The 15,442-nt window shown below is 35.5% G+C and overlaps 3 protein-coding genes across 3 annotated transcripts; 2 read left to right on the forward strand and 1 right to left on the reverse strand.

Moving 5' to 3' along the window:
• Positions 1–1,136: 1,136 nt before the first annotated feature.
• On the forward strand, positions 1,137–5,172 carry LOC107766855 (uncharacterized). Its single transcript, XM_016585739.2, has 6 exons — positions 1,137–1,358; positions 2,914–3,203; positions 3,323–3,429; positions 3,567–3,699; positions 3,831–4,025; positions 4,677–5,172. The coding sequence occupies exons 2-6, from the start codon at positions 2,931–2,933 to the stop codon at positions 4,959–4,961; spliced, it is 993 nt and encodes a 330-aa protein (XP_016441225.1). The 5' UTR covers positions 1,137–1,358; positions 2,914–2,930; the 3' UTR covers positions 4,962–5,172.
• Positions 5,173–9,434: 4,262 nt separating this feature from the next.
• Positions 9,435–10,718, forward strand: LOC107766864 (putative receptor-like protein kinase At5g18500). The gene is made up of 3 exons (XM_075235719.1): positions 9,435–9,776; positions 10,146–10,406; positions 10,491–10,718. Exons 1-3 carry the CDS (start codon positions 9,435–9,437, stop codon positions 10,716–10,718), a joined length of 831 nt encoding a protein of 276 aa, XP_075091820.1.
• A 226-nt stretch (positions 10,719–10,944) lies between these two features.
• Positions 10,945–15,441, reverse strand: LOC107766867 (benzaldehyde dehydrogenase, mitochondrial-like). The gene is made up of 12 exons (XM_075235720.1): positions 15,074–15,441; positions 14,937–14,949; positions 14,301–14,458; positions 14,041–14,183; positions 13,564–13,717; positions 13,224–13,453; positions 12,888–12,974; positions 12,298–12,471; positions 12,084–12,221; positions 11,685–11,822; positions 11,515–11,576; positions 10,945–11,430 (listed from the first exon to the last, which is right to left on the reverse strand). Exons 1-12 carry the CDS (start codon positions 15,135–15,137, stop codon positions 11,157–11,159), a joined length of 1,635 nt encoding a protein of 544 aa, XP_075091821.1. The 5' UTR covers positions 15,138–15,441; the 3' UTR covers positions 10,945–11,156.
• Between the last annotated feature and the right edge of the window lies 1 nt (position 15,442).

Below are 15,442 nucleotides of genomic sequence, written 5' to 3' on the forward strand. Positions count from 1 at the left end.
CGGCGTAGCATCGCTTTTCTCATTGCGGGTGTTATTGATTGAATCCTCGTGCTGAGGCTGGTTTCCTTGGTCCTCAAGATTGTGTGTGTTGTTAACACCATTGTTTGCCATTTTTTGTGATTTTTTATTAGGAAGAAATAATCAAAACACGTTAGTAAAAGAGGCAAAGATCAACTTAATTACACGACTGTCTAAGCCCCACGGTGGGCGCCAAACTGTTTACCCGTAAAACGGTACACTTGAATTTATACGTGGTTTCTAGACATGTGGATTAATTCGATCCTGAAATTATAAAAGAATTGAGAAAATATGCAATACTTAACCTTGAGGTCGAGATGAAATAGCAGAAACAGTAATTCCGGGAGCAAGGCTTCCGGGCACAACAACAATGAAATCAAAAAGTAAGAAGGTAAAATTGTATAAAGCTTTTAATAGCTTATAGCGTCAGTTTGCTAGAAAATTCGTGTTCTTTACAATGATAACAAAACTCACTATTTATAGCTGCACCTAGGGAACAAGGTCTTAGGATCATGCCCTTTTGTGATGTCAATTATGAGGGCCATTGAAGAATGTGTAACGGTAAATATAAATGACAAATTCTTTATAACGGGCAGTGTACTAAATACTGTAAAATATTTTTCATTAAATGCTAGTGGGTGACAGCTATTTATTGCATCTTTATGAACGTCATTCTTTCCGGTAACAAATGGAATAGTTGTCTTCGGTTTTAGCTGTCCTCTGTTTTCGACTCCACGTGTTACTCTCGTATGCAATTACCTAGCATAGCATATTTTTACCATATACAGATTTCAAATTCGAATCTTCTTAATGATATGCGAGCATTATGGTCTAATTAAGTCTTTCTTAGTAATATTATTTTTGGTAATTTCTTAAATAGAAAATAAGCAACTTAATTGGCGGAGAAACAGTCCTCGTCAAATGATGTGGTCATCAAATTCAAACAATTGCTTTCCTTCTGTTGAAAGGTCAGTTCAAATTGAAGTCTCAACTTTCATAAGCGGGGATTTAATATTTTAATTATAGTAAGTGGCAGTAATTATGACAAAATATAGGGGTATATTTGTAAACACGAAAATCGCGAATTTATGTCTTTGGACTCTCTCTGCTACGCGGTCACATGTACATTTCCCGTGCTGCCGGCCCAAGTCTGGTGTCAAATAGCGCCGTCCCATACTGCTACTGTTTTCGCCGGTTACAAATATCTCTTTCTTTCTCCTTCTACTCTCTACGCTTCACTCAGTATACACATCAAATTCTCTTTTGTTTAGTAGGTTAAAATCTGCTTTTGTTTTTGAAGAGGAGAGTTCAAATCATTTCGATTTGCCACATTTTTTCTGGTATCGTTAATCTTCGCTTACTGTTTATTTACTGTTTTATATGTTTGTGAAACTTTGGAAAATAGTAATCCACATTCGAAATTTCGAATTACAGATGTTGCTGAGCATTGCATTTTTGTGAATCTCTGCTGGAGGAATTTAATAGTATATATGTTTGTTGATTGTGCTCTGAAGTTGCTTACTCGATCTATGAATTTTTTTTCTTGCTGAGATCCTTGCGATTCTACTCTAAAATGTGTTCCGTTCCTCTTTTGGAATGTTTTTGTCTAGTACATATTGCTTGTTCTAGTTGATTCTTCTGATCCAGTAGTGAAGATCCTTGCACCGATTATTTCCTGTTTAAAATGTTATACTAGGAATTTGTTAGTAATGATTATTGAAAAATAATACTGGAGTTTGATGTTTCTAATCATTGTTTGAATAGTGATTCAAGGTGATGTGTTGCTAACTTCGACGGACAAAGATAAGCTAATGATATCATTTGGACTTAACTTAGGGTTTCACGCTTGCTAGCTGTTCTTTTCTTTTCATTAAAATATTTTTGCAGCATGATTTGAGTAAATAGTGACGATCTACATTCACGATATCTACTCTACTTAATTTACTGGCGGAGTGATTTTCACATCTAATGCTGCCAATTTGGAGTGAAGTAATGTCGTCCAACTTTCAATGTTAAAGTTCATCAGATAAAAAATTGGATACTTCATTGAGAAACGTTAGATCACAATGTCCTTTTTCTTTTAGATCACTATGTTCTCTCTCCATTTCTCCAGCTATTGCTACATCATTTACTTTATAATGTGATGCTCTAGTTTATTTGGGAAATGTTGATGGTACTGTTATACTCTTATGAAATTTTCAATTCTCATTGAAGATGTTTTGAAAATATCTTCTATCCAGTGTAAACAAAAACTTCAACAAAAGGAATCTTGACATTCCAATTAGTCAAGGGACGGTGGAAAAAAAAAGGAACAAGTTAGTGAAGTGAAATTAACAACAGTATGAGAAAGCATAGTTGAGGTCCAAAAGCGCTAAACACCCAACAGTTGAGAAACCAAAGTGTTATGTTTTCGTATGTATGTTAGCTTTCTTAACCTTGATCAAGCCATCAAGGAAATTGAGTGAGCAATGCTAATGATTTCACTTATTCGTTCTAATGTATGAATTACAAATTTCATTGGAGGTTTGCAGCTAAGTCCTTGACTAAGCGTGCTTTAGTTCTTCAACATAAAGTTGTTCCACACTTTGAAAGCAATGCCTTCTATCTTTCTGGGATCATAGCAAATAAACTTCATTTATGAGTCTGTACTCTTAGTTTTGGTCACTGGTTCTTGGGCTATCATCCTATTGAGGCCAGAACTCCATCTTGTAGAATGTGGTCATGTGTATTATGACATTTTGATCGGAAAGTTGTTGGGTTGAAATGTTAGTTCTACCCTGGAGTTTAGATATCTGTTTATTTTGTTACTTTTTCCTCTTTATGCTATGAATAATGTTTGCTTAAGTGTATTGCTGACTTGGCTCTTAACAACCCTGTCCACTGCTGGTGTTTCAGAAGCTATTCTCTATAAGATGTCTGAGGAAGCGGCTCAAGATCTCACTGCACTACCTGAAGCTGAGAAGAATAATGAAAATTCCAGTAATGGGAGTGTTCCCGTTACAGTGCTTGAGAGCGTTGATAAAAATCATAAAGAGAAGGAAAGAGAAAAGCCTGTCTTACTGGTTGAGCTTGATCTTAATGGAGACAATAAGGTGAATACTGGGGCAGAGATTGGAAATTCAGAAGTAGAATACATAGAATCTGAGAATTTGAATGATTTAGAAGATGTCGACACAAGTCTGAAGGTAAAGATTCCTGATATAGTTTTGATATTGGCTTCTTGTAATTTGTATATCTGTTTACCTTATGTTGATTACACAAGTCTCTTTTCAATGTCGTTGCATCTCCTTTTTTCATGTTCTAGACTCTATTGACTGGACTAGACTCCAAGGACTGGGTTTTAGTGTGTGAGGCACTTAATGATGTTCGGCGTCTGTCCATATTTCACAAAGAAGCAATGGTTGATATGTTGTAAGTCACATTTGTAACTGAGGATATAACTTGAAAGATATTTGATCATGCTGTTCTAGCTGGTTTAGATAGATATCTTTGTATAATTTCCTTTTGTTTTATGCTTTCCTACTTATGTTTGCTACTTAAATGAGCAGGGGAAATGTGATCTCTCTTATTGTGAAATCTTTGAAAAATCCAAGAAGTGCTGTTTGTAAAACAGCTATTATGGCATCAGCTGACATTTTCAAAGCATACTGTGACAGCATAGTTGACTTGATGGATCCACTGGTAACTTTAATTTTAATTCTCATTTGTTGTGACTTATGATTGCATTTGCATTATAGTTTCTGGTCCATCTCCTTCCTTAAGTGAATATGGCCTTGTCCTTGTGCTCATGACGTGACTGTGTCCTTGCTTAGCTTGTACAACTTCTTCTGAAATCTTCACAAGATAAGCGATTTGTATGCGACGCAGCTGAGAAAGCTCTAATAGCTATGACGACATGGGTTTCTCCATCACTATTATTACCGAAGCTGCAACCTAATCTGAAACACAGAAATCCTCGAATTCGAGCAAAAGCTTCAATGTGCTTTTCTCGAAGTGTACCACGTCTGGTGAGAGTTCTAATTGCCAAAATATCTCTTTTTATGTGACATATACTCTGGCATATGAACTTTAGTTGTTTCATTCGTACAATTTAGTCCTGCTATTCATTATTTAACCATTTTGTTTGTTTATCTGCTGACTAAGATCTTTCCCTTGGCTATGTTTTGTTGACAATATACAGATAAGAAAGTAAGCTCAAGTTCTTTGAAGTATTCTAATAACTATTTACCTGATAAAAAAAAAGTATTCTAATAACCATTTACCGTTTAAGGAATGACTAGGTAACAATTTGTCAGTCTCTTGATTATATTTCTTAATAGTCATAGTTAAATAAAGCCAAGGAATTTTTGCATTTTGTTCATAATGCTATAGTAGCTGCTCTCATAATCTCATTAGTTACCCCCTCGTGGTCGTTTATTACTTATGTTTTTGTTTGGTGGTTCTTGTTGAATGAAAACAATAAAGATTGCTTCTTAGTGAACTGTTAGCAGCCACTGAAAACGTTAATCAGACATTTGTGGCTTTTCAACATGTTGCTGAAATATGAAAGAGGAATAAACTCTTTGTCCTGGTTCTGGCCTTTTGTTTTCTAGGTGTTTTGCTAATTTCCTTGTTACTACTAGATGTGGTCTTTACTAACAGAGTAGCATGCTTTGCAGGGAGTAGAGGGAATCAGAGCATATGGAATTGAAAACTTGATCCAAATAGCTGTATCCCAGCTCAGTGACCAGCTTCCTGAGTCAAGGGAGGCTGCTCGTACGCTGTTGTTAGAACTGCAAACTATCTATGAAAAAGCACTCAATGTTACCCCAACAGAAGTGAGTGAAGAGGCAGAAACAATTTCCTGGGAGCATTTTTGTCAATCAAAGCTTTCGCCTTTGAGTGCTCAAGCAGTTCTGCGTGTAACCAATCTCACTAGGGAGGGTATTGTTTTAGGTTCATAGCATTTGTGTGATGAGCTATAGTTCACTTTTGTCCTTCCTAATTTTTTGGTTTGGTTTTCTTATACCTGTATATACCATTAAAAGTTTGAGGTGTTTGCGAGGCAGTTGAACCATATCTAGAGCTATAGTTCCTATAGTATCTTGAATATATGGTTTAGATTACGTCGTATTGTGCTTAAAATCATTCATGAATGCTTGCTTTGCAGTATTACTTGTAATTGTGCTCGTTCATTGTTTGTCTTACTATTTTAATGGTTGAAAAGCGAAATGCGTTACTGTGAAGTCAAGGAAAGTTGTTCATCATGGCGAAACCGAGATTGTTTGTCATAATCTGTTCGTTTTCCTGGTTAAATATATTGTTTTGGGAATTGTGACATTTCATCAGCCTCTTCCTTCCAATGATTATGTTTATTTCTTCTCTATCATCTTGTGTTGGATCAAAAGATTTTCTTTGTCCACGTTCATCAGATTATTTACATGTGACTGATGTATATAGCTATACTTGTTAACTTACTTTATCTCCTATTAAAGGGGAGCCCTGGAAACCGGGTAAGAACAAACGTGATGGCTGGTTAGCACTTTTACTGTGTGACTGTCAACGACTATTATTGGGTTAAAACAGGAAACAATGCAGAAAAGAATGCTTTCCTGCGGAACTCGAATTGGCCAAGTGCATCACTTCATTACAGAAAATTTGTAACATAGGCTTCTCGGTCATTCACCCGAACCACCCACTTAATTTTAAGAAATGATAGGACGACTTAAAGCTTGTACTTTGTATCTTCAGAAACTTCATAAATACTTTTCAGTAACTACAGCAATTACGAGCCAAATCCCTGCATTTGTTTGTGTTACACCAACTTCACAGATTAAAACAACCCAAACCCCACAGAACATTAAACTATTACAATTTTTTTTTTTAAAATTATTACAAATTCAAAACAGACAACGTTACCGTCAGCTACCTATACCGTCCGAAATTCTTTTAGGTGAATAAGACTAAAACTTATTCTTATGTAAGAACATATCTTAATCCTAAATTATAATAACACAGAAAGAATGCATGAGATGAAGCAGAATCCAAAAAAAAAAAAAAAGAGTAGACGAATATTTCTGCATTCCAATAGAATCATATCTTCCACCAGTCAATTGTTGCAAAACCTAAGCATCTTTTGCTCCAAATCCATTTCTCTTGGAACTAAGGAGCCAATATGTAAGTAAACTCTCACTGTGAATCTTCATTTCATCCTCAGAACATGAGTTTTTGTAAAGGATTTTAACTTATAATGAAGAACCATGAACTGGGCATTGCCTCGCGGGTTACTCGGGTTATAATCATGGCACTGGTGATATCAGTGATATTGCTACTTGTTTTTGTCGGAGTTCTTGTCCTGATTCATGTCTGTGTAGTATTGAGGGCATTTAGAAGAAGAATTGACAACGTTACTATGATGGAAAGAGGTGCCAGCATGTCCCAAGAGGATATAGAAAAGCTCCCTTGCTTTGATTTTCAAGCCAAAGAGAAGGGAATTAGTAGCACAGTGGACTGTGCAATTTGTTTGGATAGTCTCAAGGTGGGTGATAAGTGCAGAATTTTGCCTCAATGCGACCACTATTTTCATGCTGAATGCATAGATTTGTGGCTCTTGAAATCCTCCTTTTGTCCAATATGTAGGGCTAGCGCTGATATTCTGAGGGGTTGTTCCATATCCGCAGGAGAAAGCACCGGATACAGTGAAAGTGGACAAACCAGAGAACACAACGCCAACATGACTGAGACAAGAATTGAGTTGAGAGTAAGCCAATAAGTTGATAATTTTAATTAGTATCGACCTATAAAAAGCGTCCATGTTAAGTGGCTCATATTGATCGAAGGAACGAGTTGTTGTCTGGTTGTATGATCTTGGTATCTTGGATTACCTCACCTTCTGATAAGCAATTGAATTTCAAAGTTGAGTTAGGTTCATGGTCCATTTTCTTCGCACAATATCAAAATTAGACCCGCTCCTATTTTGGTTTAACCAATATTGGTTCTCATGTTATAATTGGTTTACACAATTATATTGTACTGCGTTGTGAGCTTTATGAAAAAGAGTAGCAAAATGAATAATGATGCATTCGGGTGATGCAAATGTGTTTTCGTAATATTGTCAGCAGTTTCGTCATAAATTACTCAATACTAAAGAACAAACAAGAAAAGATCCAAGGAGAGGGTTGACACCCCCACGCCGGGGAACACCAAACTACCTTCCAATATTTTTTTGGGCCTTAGCAGGGTGTAAATGGTTCGGTTATGCCGATTATTTTATAAAATTAATACCATACTAATTTTTCGGTTATTCTATAATGTATAACCAAAATTAGACTTTTTAAAACTGTCTCAATCATGTCGGTTTCTCTTCGACATCGGTACGGTTCGATTAATTTTCGGTATTTTTTTAAATGTCATGTAAAAGTAGTAGAAGTAGAATGCAATAACATACGTACTTTTATAGGACTTAGCAAAACTCTCTATACATTTTTACTATTTAAAGGGCGATGGATTAAGAACATGAAAGATGGTCAGAATATAGATCCATTAACTATTCTACAATAGCATAAAAGACACTAAGCAAAGACAAAGAAAATATAAATCATACGAGTGGAAAGATATTAACCAAGCTGAGACTCAAAAATAAAGTCTAGAGAAGATTAAATATTCAAAAAGATAAATCTAAATCATACGAAATAAAACGTATTCAATACATTGTACTTTGCTACTCATAATTGCTAGAATACCTTGTGTCTTGCTTGTGAATATGCTGAAAATAGTTTAGTTTTAATATGAGTAGCATAATAAGTTGAGAATTAGAATTTTGAGTTTAATTACTTCTTGACTTGTAACTGTGTTCATAATTACAAGTCCCACGGAAAAATTTAATGCTTTATTATTTTTAAACTTATATATAAATATATTTTTTATATATAAATTTATTCGGTACGGTTCGGTATTTTTTCGGTTTATTTTCATAAAATAAAAAACCTATCATAATTATCGGTGCGGTTATAGAAATATATAAAAACCTATGGTTTTATTAAAAGAAACCTAAAAATCGGTTCGGTACGGTACGGATCAGTCAGTTTTTAAATATCCATCGACGCCCCTAGGCCTTGGTATCTTATCAATTATATTCACTACTATTCAATTAAAGTAAAAGAATTGGCCAATTCTAAAGGATACTTTAGTAAATTTTACATTTAAAGGAAACTCTATATCATTTTATACATAAAGATGAATGTTGTTTTGTGAAAGATTTAATTTAGTACGCTGATATTCGTAAAAATTTATGAAATAATTAATGATCTTTAATTTATTATAGCAAGTAACCTGCTTTGTTTTCGAGAATACTAATCTCACTTATCATTAAACATTACTCTATAGTTATCTTTTTGGTGACTTAGTAGTATTATCAAAGACAATTATGTATAATTAAATTAATGTATAGAAGTTAAACTCATTACCTCATTAAACCAATTGTATTAGTGTTTTCACATCGTGAATGCATAGGCATATACTAGGATTATATATTTTTGACCTCTCTGGACTCTAGTCATTGGTTTTTTTATCGAATACAAATGGATAAAAGACAAAACTAAAAGAGCAAAAATCAAAGGAACGTAGTATAAGGCTATAAGCTGCTAGAAACCTTCCTACATTTCCATAATACGTATTAGCTCATTTGCAGGCAGGCGAGAAGTGCTAGTTTTCCCTTATTTTAGTTAAGGTGATGAGAATAAACATTTTTTGTTTCTGGTTTCTCAACTACTTTTCCTTCGGACAATTCATCAAAATCTTTCCGTAACTATCGCTATGTGAAGTTTAAACCAAGAATATTTTTTTTCTTTATAAGAAAATAGCAATGTCAAATACTGACCTCATTTAACAACAAAACTTTTTTCTCTTAAAAAACTGACTTAAATTTTACCTCCATATTTAGCACTGCTTTTTTTTCTTTTCTTGCTGACATAACGCAGCTATGCAAGTAGAGCAAAAACAATCATTTCTGTATACATAAACAATTATCCCTTACTATAAGGTAGGATTTTAGTGTAACGCTAAAAGTGGTTCAAATTAAAATTGCTTTAGGTTAACAGGTTCAAATCTGGATTCTTGCATTTTCTAACCTTTATTAGAATTCCTGACTCGGCCACTTACTGTTTTCTCTCCGTTTTGAAAGTGTGGACAATCTTTAATGGGGATTTACACAAGGAACAGGACCAAACATCTTAATGTCATTACTGCTATCTGCATTTTCAACTTAGTCAACATTGCTAGCCTTGCATTTTCACAGCATTCTGCTGCTGAATGCATTTTTCAACTGAGGAAGTCTTCACTCTTCAGCACTGTATAAATCAGGTGATGGAGGTGGAAACTGGGGTGGTTTCTTGAATGATGAAGTTTGTGAAGAACCGTTCCGAGACTACATTTATGCAATGGGAATGAGAGCAAATGAAACAGGGCAGTTGGACCTGAATTCGACTCAGCAGACAAACTGCTTGACTAAGATTAATGAAGAAGGAAATGGGATAGTTGTATTTAGTTGTGGGATTGAGATACTAACAAGAGGTGGTGGCAGCTGCTCAGATTTCACTGTTAATGATGTTAACATGAAGTTAGCAGACAAACTCAGAAGTTTGACTAATAACTGTCAATTTTACCAAGGGGGTCAGTCGTGTCAGTCCTGTATAAATAGCTGGAAAAATATAAAGGAAATGAACTCAGAAAATGACAAGTACATGAAGGTTCAATCAGATATATGTAGGTTTGCAGTTTTGGTAACACTTACAAGTACAAGAATTTGACAAGTAGATGCATCTGATAAGAAATTTGGTAATGTTCCTCACCAGATAAATAACTTAGATCCTTCTCACTTTTTTATGCCTTCCCTCTATTGTGTAATGGCGATAAATGAGATTAGCTTTGTGGAAACAGCAAATGATAGAGTACTATTCCTGGACACAAAGGCTTGAGATTGCAATAGATAGATAGTACTAAGGGACTCATGTTTCTTCACACCTACCATGAAGGAAGTATAATCCACCGTGATATAAAGGTAAAAAATGGTCACCAATATACTTCAAAGGTCTGAACTTTGGACATTCTTGAATAGATAACTAAATCGCTTACTTACCTTAATTCCACAGCCTACAAATATACTCCTTGGACAGAATTTTGAAGCTAAGCTGTCTGATTTCGGATTGTCCAAGGTGAAAGACATTGATGAATCCTACATGATCTCAGAAGTGAGAGGCACTTTTGGTTATGTCGATCCTGAATATGAAACGAATCATTGTGCAAATTCAGCAGGTGATGTATACAGTTTGGGAATAGTACTTCTGCAGATCCTCTCTGGGAGGAAAGTTATCAATATGAACATGGAGCATCCAACAACATTGGACAAAATTGTAAACAACTATCCCTTTTCATGAATGTGTCATTAATTAATCGTAAAAAAATAACCGGATGTTGATAAACACCTGTCATTTCAGGCGAGATTGCTAATGAGGGAAAGACGGGCAATGGAATTTGTTGATCCAAAACTTTATGGAGATTACTCAACAGAGGCTTTCCAGCTCACATTGGAGTTAGCTATTTCATGCATTGAACCAAAGCAAAATAGACCCTCCATTGAGAAAGTTGTTGACAAGCTGGAAGATGCACTAGCTATAACAGCAAGCAAACATGTTAGATGGTTAGAAAAATTTGAAAATTCATGAGTCGTACAAAGGCAAACGATCTCACAAAAAACTGTATTTCACATCTTATCTACGAAGTATAAAAAAAAGATCTCATGAAAACAGGATTGCATGTTGTATTAGGCCAGCCAAAGTATACAAAAGAAATACAAAAACAAATATTGCATGTTGCATCTTATCCAAATAAGTATACAAGCGACCTTAAAAAAGATTGTATGTTGCAAAATATCTACAAAAGTGCCACCACAAAACAGAAAAGAAAAGAAAAAGGAACTTTACACAAATCGTCGATTAAATTTACTGTTTACTTTTCTAGCTGATATACATATATTATACACTAATTATACATGGTTATACACATATTATACATGGATTATACATATATTACAACATCCGCCAGCAATTTTTAATTTAAGCGGTTGGGTGGGCGGCTGTTTAGGTTAATTCTTCAAAAGAAAACTACATCCATGCTGGATTCTTCAGAGAGGTAACAACAGCTTTGACTTGCAAGTAGTTATTGAGGCTGTAGACTCCCTTTTCTCTTCCATGTCCACTCATCTTATACCCGCCAAAGGGAATGGCAGCATCAAATATGTTAAAGCAGTTAACCCACACCGTCCCAACTCTAAGTGCTCGAGTTATTGTATTGGCTACGTCAATGTTCCGGGTGAAAACACCCGCCGCCAAACCATAATGTGTCGAGTTTGCCCTTCGAATGACCTCTTCAAGATCCCTGAATGTTTCAAAGTCAGGTTCAGAATTGATAAACGAAATACAGGCACAGCTAGAGAACGTAAATATGGAAATGTAATCTCACTTGAATTTCAAGAGGGACTGTACTGGTCCAAATATCTCATCTTTGGCAATCAGCATGTTGTCCTAAATAGTTGAAAAATAATTTTAAACTAAACCATTAGATGCCATCACTATCATATTCGTCTTTTTAATTTATGTATGTATATATCTTATGGGCAATGGCAGTTGTACCTGGACATTTGAGAAGACAGTAGGTTGGACATAGAATCCCTTGGAACCCAATTTATCCCCTCCAGACTCGAGAGTAGCCCCGCTTTCAATACCAGACTTTATGTACTTAAGTATCTTCTCATACTGCTCGGTATCAATCTATTCATACAAGAAAAGGCCACGTTACAGCTACTTCAGAAATGCAAATAAAAGATCACAATTACTATTATCCTATGCTAGAACTTCGTGATTTAGGTTTATATGTAAGATGATGAAAAGGAAATAACAAAGGTACCAATGACACACTCTTTCCCTGAAAAGTTGGCTACTTCACATTGGTAAAGATATATTATTCCTTTCCTTAAGAGGGTAAAGCATTTATTAAATCATTCTCATTTTTTATTACAGGAAGAATAGTACCTGAGGACCTTGTTCAATTCCCTTCTTGAAAGGGTCGCCAACTACACGTTTTAAAGCACGGGCCTTGGCTTTCTCTACAAATTCATCATAAACTCTTTCATGCACAAATGTCCGAGATCCAGCGCAGCAACATTGTCCCTGCAAATATTTGAAAACTATGTTTTCCGGTGCAAGCACCAGGGGTCGCAATTTTCGGAGGGTGGAATACTGATACCTGATTAAAGAAAACCGCAGAATGAGCCAACTCAACAGCTTTATCAATGTCCGCATCTTCACAAATGATGAAAGGAGATTTTCCTCCGAGTTCCAAAGTCACTGGCTTTAGGTTGCTCTTTGCAGCTGCACTTAGTACAGCTTGACCAGTTTCTGTGGACCCTGTAAAAGCAAGCTGTAGACACAAAAATGAGTGATGTAGAGATACATTGCATTTTGGGCATCACAGATAAATATAAAAAATTCTGAAAAAACGACAACATAATATGCAAATTTCAGAAGCTGTTTAAAGTGAAGAAAACAGAAGATGTCAGTTCTCCTTCATTCTCCCTCACCTATTCCCGAATATTCATTAAAATAACTTTACACATCACAACAATATCAACAAAAGTGAGCATGAAATACAAAAGCTGAAAGGACATCAGGATGCATAACCTCTTCTTGTTGAGTTAGAAGCAAAAGATATAATTTTCTTCATTTACCCTACATGTGGATTGAACTGTCTAGCGCGAAGCTATAATCAAGGTTCTGTTTCCCTTCATTAGTATATTATATGCAATTTCAGGAACAAAGCCAACAACTTAAAAATACCTTATCGACATCCATATGACTGGCAAGAGCTGCACCTGCACTACCAAAGCCAGGTATGACATTCAAGACTCCAGGGGGAAGTCCAACCTGTCAAATGGTTTGAAGCACAAAAAACATGCTATCATCTTTTATAGATGGAGAATATCTTCACGTTGAGCTGCACCAACAGTGGGAAAGTTTTCACTTATAGATGTGAAACTACTGAATTTGTAAACAAATAGATCAAAATGAACTCAATGACAGTACGACTGCATATTCTTTAGAATTATAACTTAAAAGGTTCTGTGACAACAAGACCAAGTGCAGACCAAATGTACAGTTATCCTAGGTACATACCTCGTGGAATAACTTTGACACGTAGAGGGCAGAGAGTGGGGTCTGTTCTGCAGGTTTTAGTACAACAGTATTACCACAAGCGAGTGCAGGGCCAACTTTCCAAGCAAACATTAATAGAGAAAAATTCCACGGTATTATCTGCCCCGCAACACCAATCGGCTCATGCAAGATCTGAACATGGTGCAAACTGTCAGCAGGAGCTGTAAGACCATGAATTTTATCAGCCCAACCTGAAAAAGAATGTACATGAAAAACTTGGAAAAGTATTCGGGTGATTTCAGCAAACATTAGAATTTTACAATCAACAGGAAAAATATAACGCCATTTAAATTTTCTTAACCAGCATAGTATCTGAAAAGACGTAAAAGCATTGGTATTTCTTCATTTGCAGCTTGTTCGTAAGGTTTTCCGTTGTCATAAGTCTCAAGCTCTGCAAGTTCATCACTGTGCTTCTCAAGCAAATCAGCAAAACGCAACATTATACATGATCTTTCCTGGAAAAAAAATGATTCATTAAACAAATTATTATGCTTAAGTAAGAGAAGGCGTTTAAACAAGCAGCAACTGTCGGCAAAGGTGGATGGACAATAGATTTAATTGGTATAACTGAACCCGTCATGTTCGATACAGAACATGGATAGATATTTGAAAATTTACTAAAATGTTAGCAAATATAAAATTTTGCCCAAAATTTCAGAAGCTCAATGCGCCAAATAGTGTTGAACACATCAAATTTAAATACTGAATCCGCCTTTGTCTGTTGGGAGCAAGGAAGAGGATCGAGAAAGATAAGAAGGCTCAGTTACTGTATGTGTACATAAGCAGACATTTTAGGCCATGGTCCTTCATCAAATGCTTTACGAGCAGCAGAGACTGCACGGTTGACATCTTCAGTGTCAGCCTCCGCAACCATAGTAATGACATCCCCTGTCCTGGGGTCATATGTAGGAAACATCTTTCCTGAAGACATAGTATTCTCCATGTTACTCTTGAAGTTCATGACATGTTTATCGAATGGAGCAGAAGCAACTTTAGAAGAACAGTAAAAAAGAAAGAATTAAGGGATGAAAGGTCAACCTGAGGCTGCATCTACAAACTGTCCATTAATTAGAAGCTGCTTATATTTAACCTCAACAGGTGGAGTGATTGGCTCTTCATGCACCACGGCGCTACTAAAACTTCTGATACCATTTTTCGAGTACTCAAAGTATCTACCTTTAGATTGAAATCGCAAACTTACAAATCAGGAAGGGATAAAAGAGTAAATGAAAACATTAGTGTCTCAAACAAATCAAGCGGATGAATTTAAGTCACGATTAGCTTGTTTAATCATCACGATTCTAAAAACCAAGGTGAAAGTAACTCTTTTGGTCAGAAATGGACTACTCCTTTGTTCCATTTTCAGTCAAAAAATTGATTCCTTTGGATATCTAGAAACTCTTTAATCTTAAGATTTCTGTTTTATCCCTATAGGAAAGTAATCTAATAGGAATTGACACGGCAAGACCACATGTACTTTTGGTATATTATAGGAGTATATACTACTATACATTTAGCTTATTGGTCAAAGACACATATAAGATCAAGAGTCTAACTTCTAGACATTAAGAGTATAACATGATTTTTATACTATCATATCATTTAAAAGATAACTACACGTAATTATTCGTAATTAATAAATAAAGTTAGCTACTTAAAAAAACTAAGACAGACAACTTGCTAATTGCTAAAATAGGTTACGTTACACATAAAAGTGTAGATAAGTTAGATACTGAAATCAAATGGAGGCAATACTAATCAAGATCCGTCAAAATTACTTTGTGCAGAAACAAAGGTAAGAGGTATATTACCTGAAGTGCGAAAAGAAGGAAGAAAGGATGAAGCCAACAGAGAAGAGAACCGTTGAGTAGCCATATCATGCAACTGGCAGCAAGAGATCACTTAAAATTTGCTGATGAATTCACAAGTAGAAGGGGATAAGCACAGTTTAAGAAATTGGGGCATAGACAAAATTCGCTGAGAAAAATGCGTTGCGCGCGCATGCAAAGGAGCGATGTGGCAATTGAAAGTGTAAGGCAGTGTCTCTGTGGCAAACTAGTTAGTAGTTAAACGTAATCCAATTGCACAGATGCTCTTATCTGTTTTTTTGACGGATTAATTTAAATTTTGTGCTGCGTAAAATTTATCACAACATAAGTGCTTTACATCAGAATTTTTTT

The sequence above is a fragment of the Nicotiana tabacum genome, chromosome 17, assembly GCF_000715075.1.
Source record: "Nicotiana tabacum cultivar K326 chromosome 17, ASM71507v2, whole genome shotgun sequence".
NCBI classification, from domain to species: Eukaryota; Viridiplantae; Streptophyta; class Magnoliopsida; order Solanales; family Solanaceae; genus Nicotiana; species Nicotiana tabacum.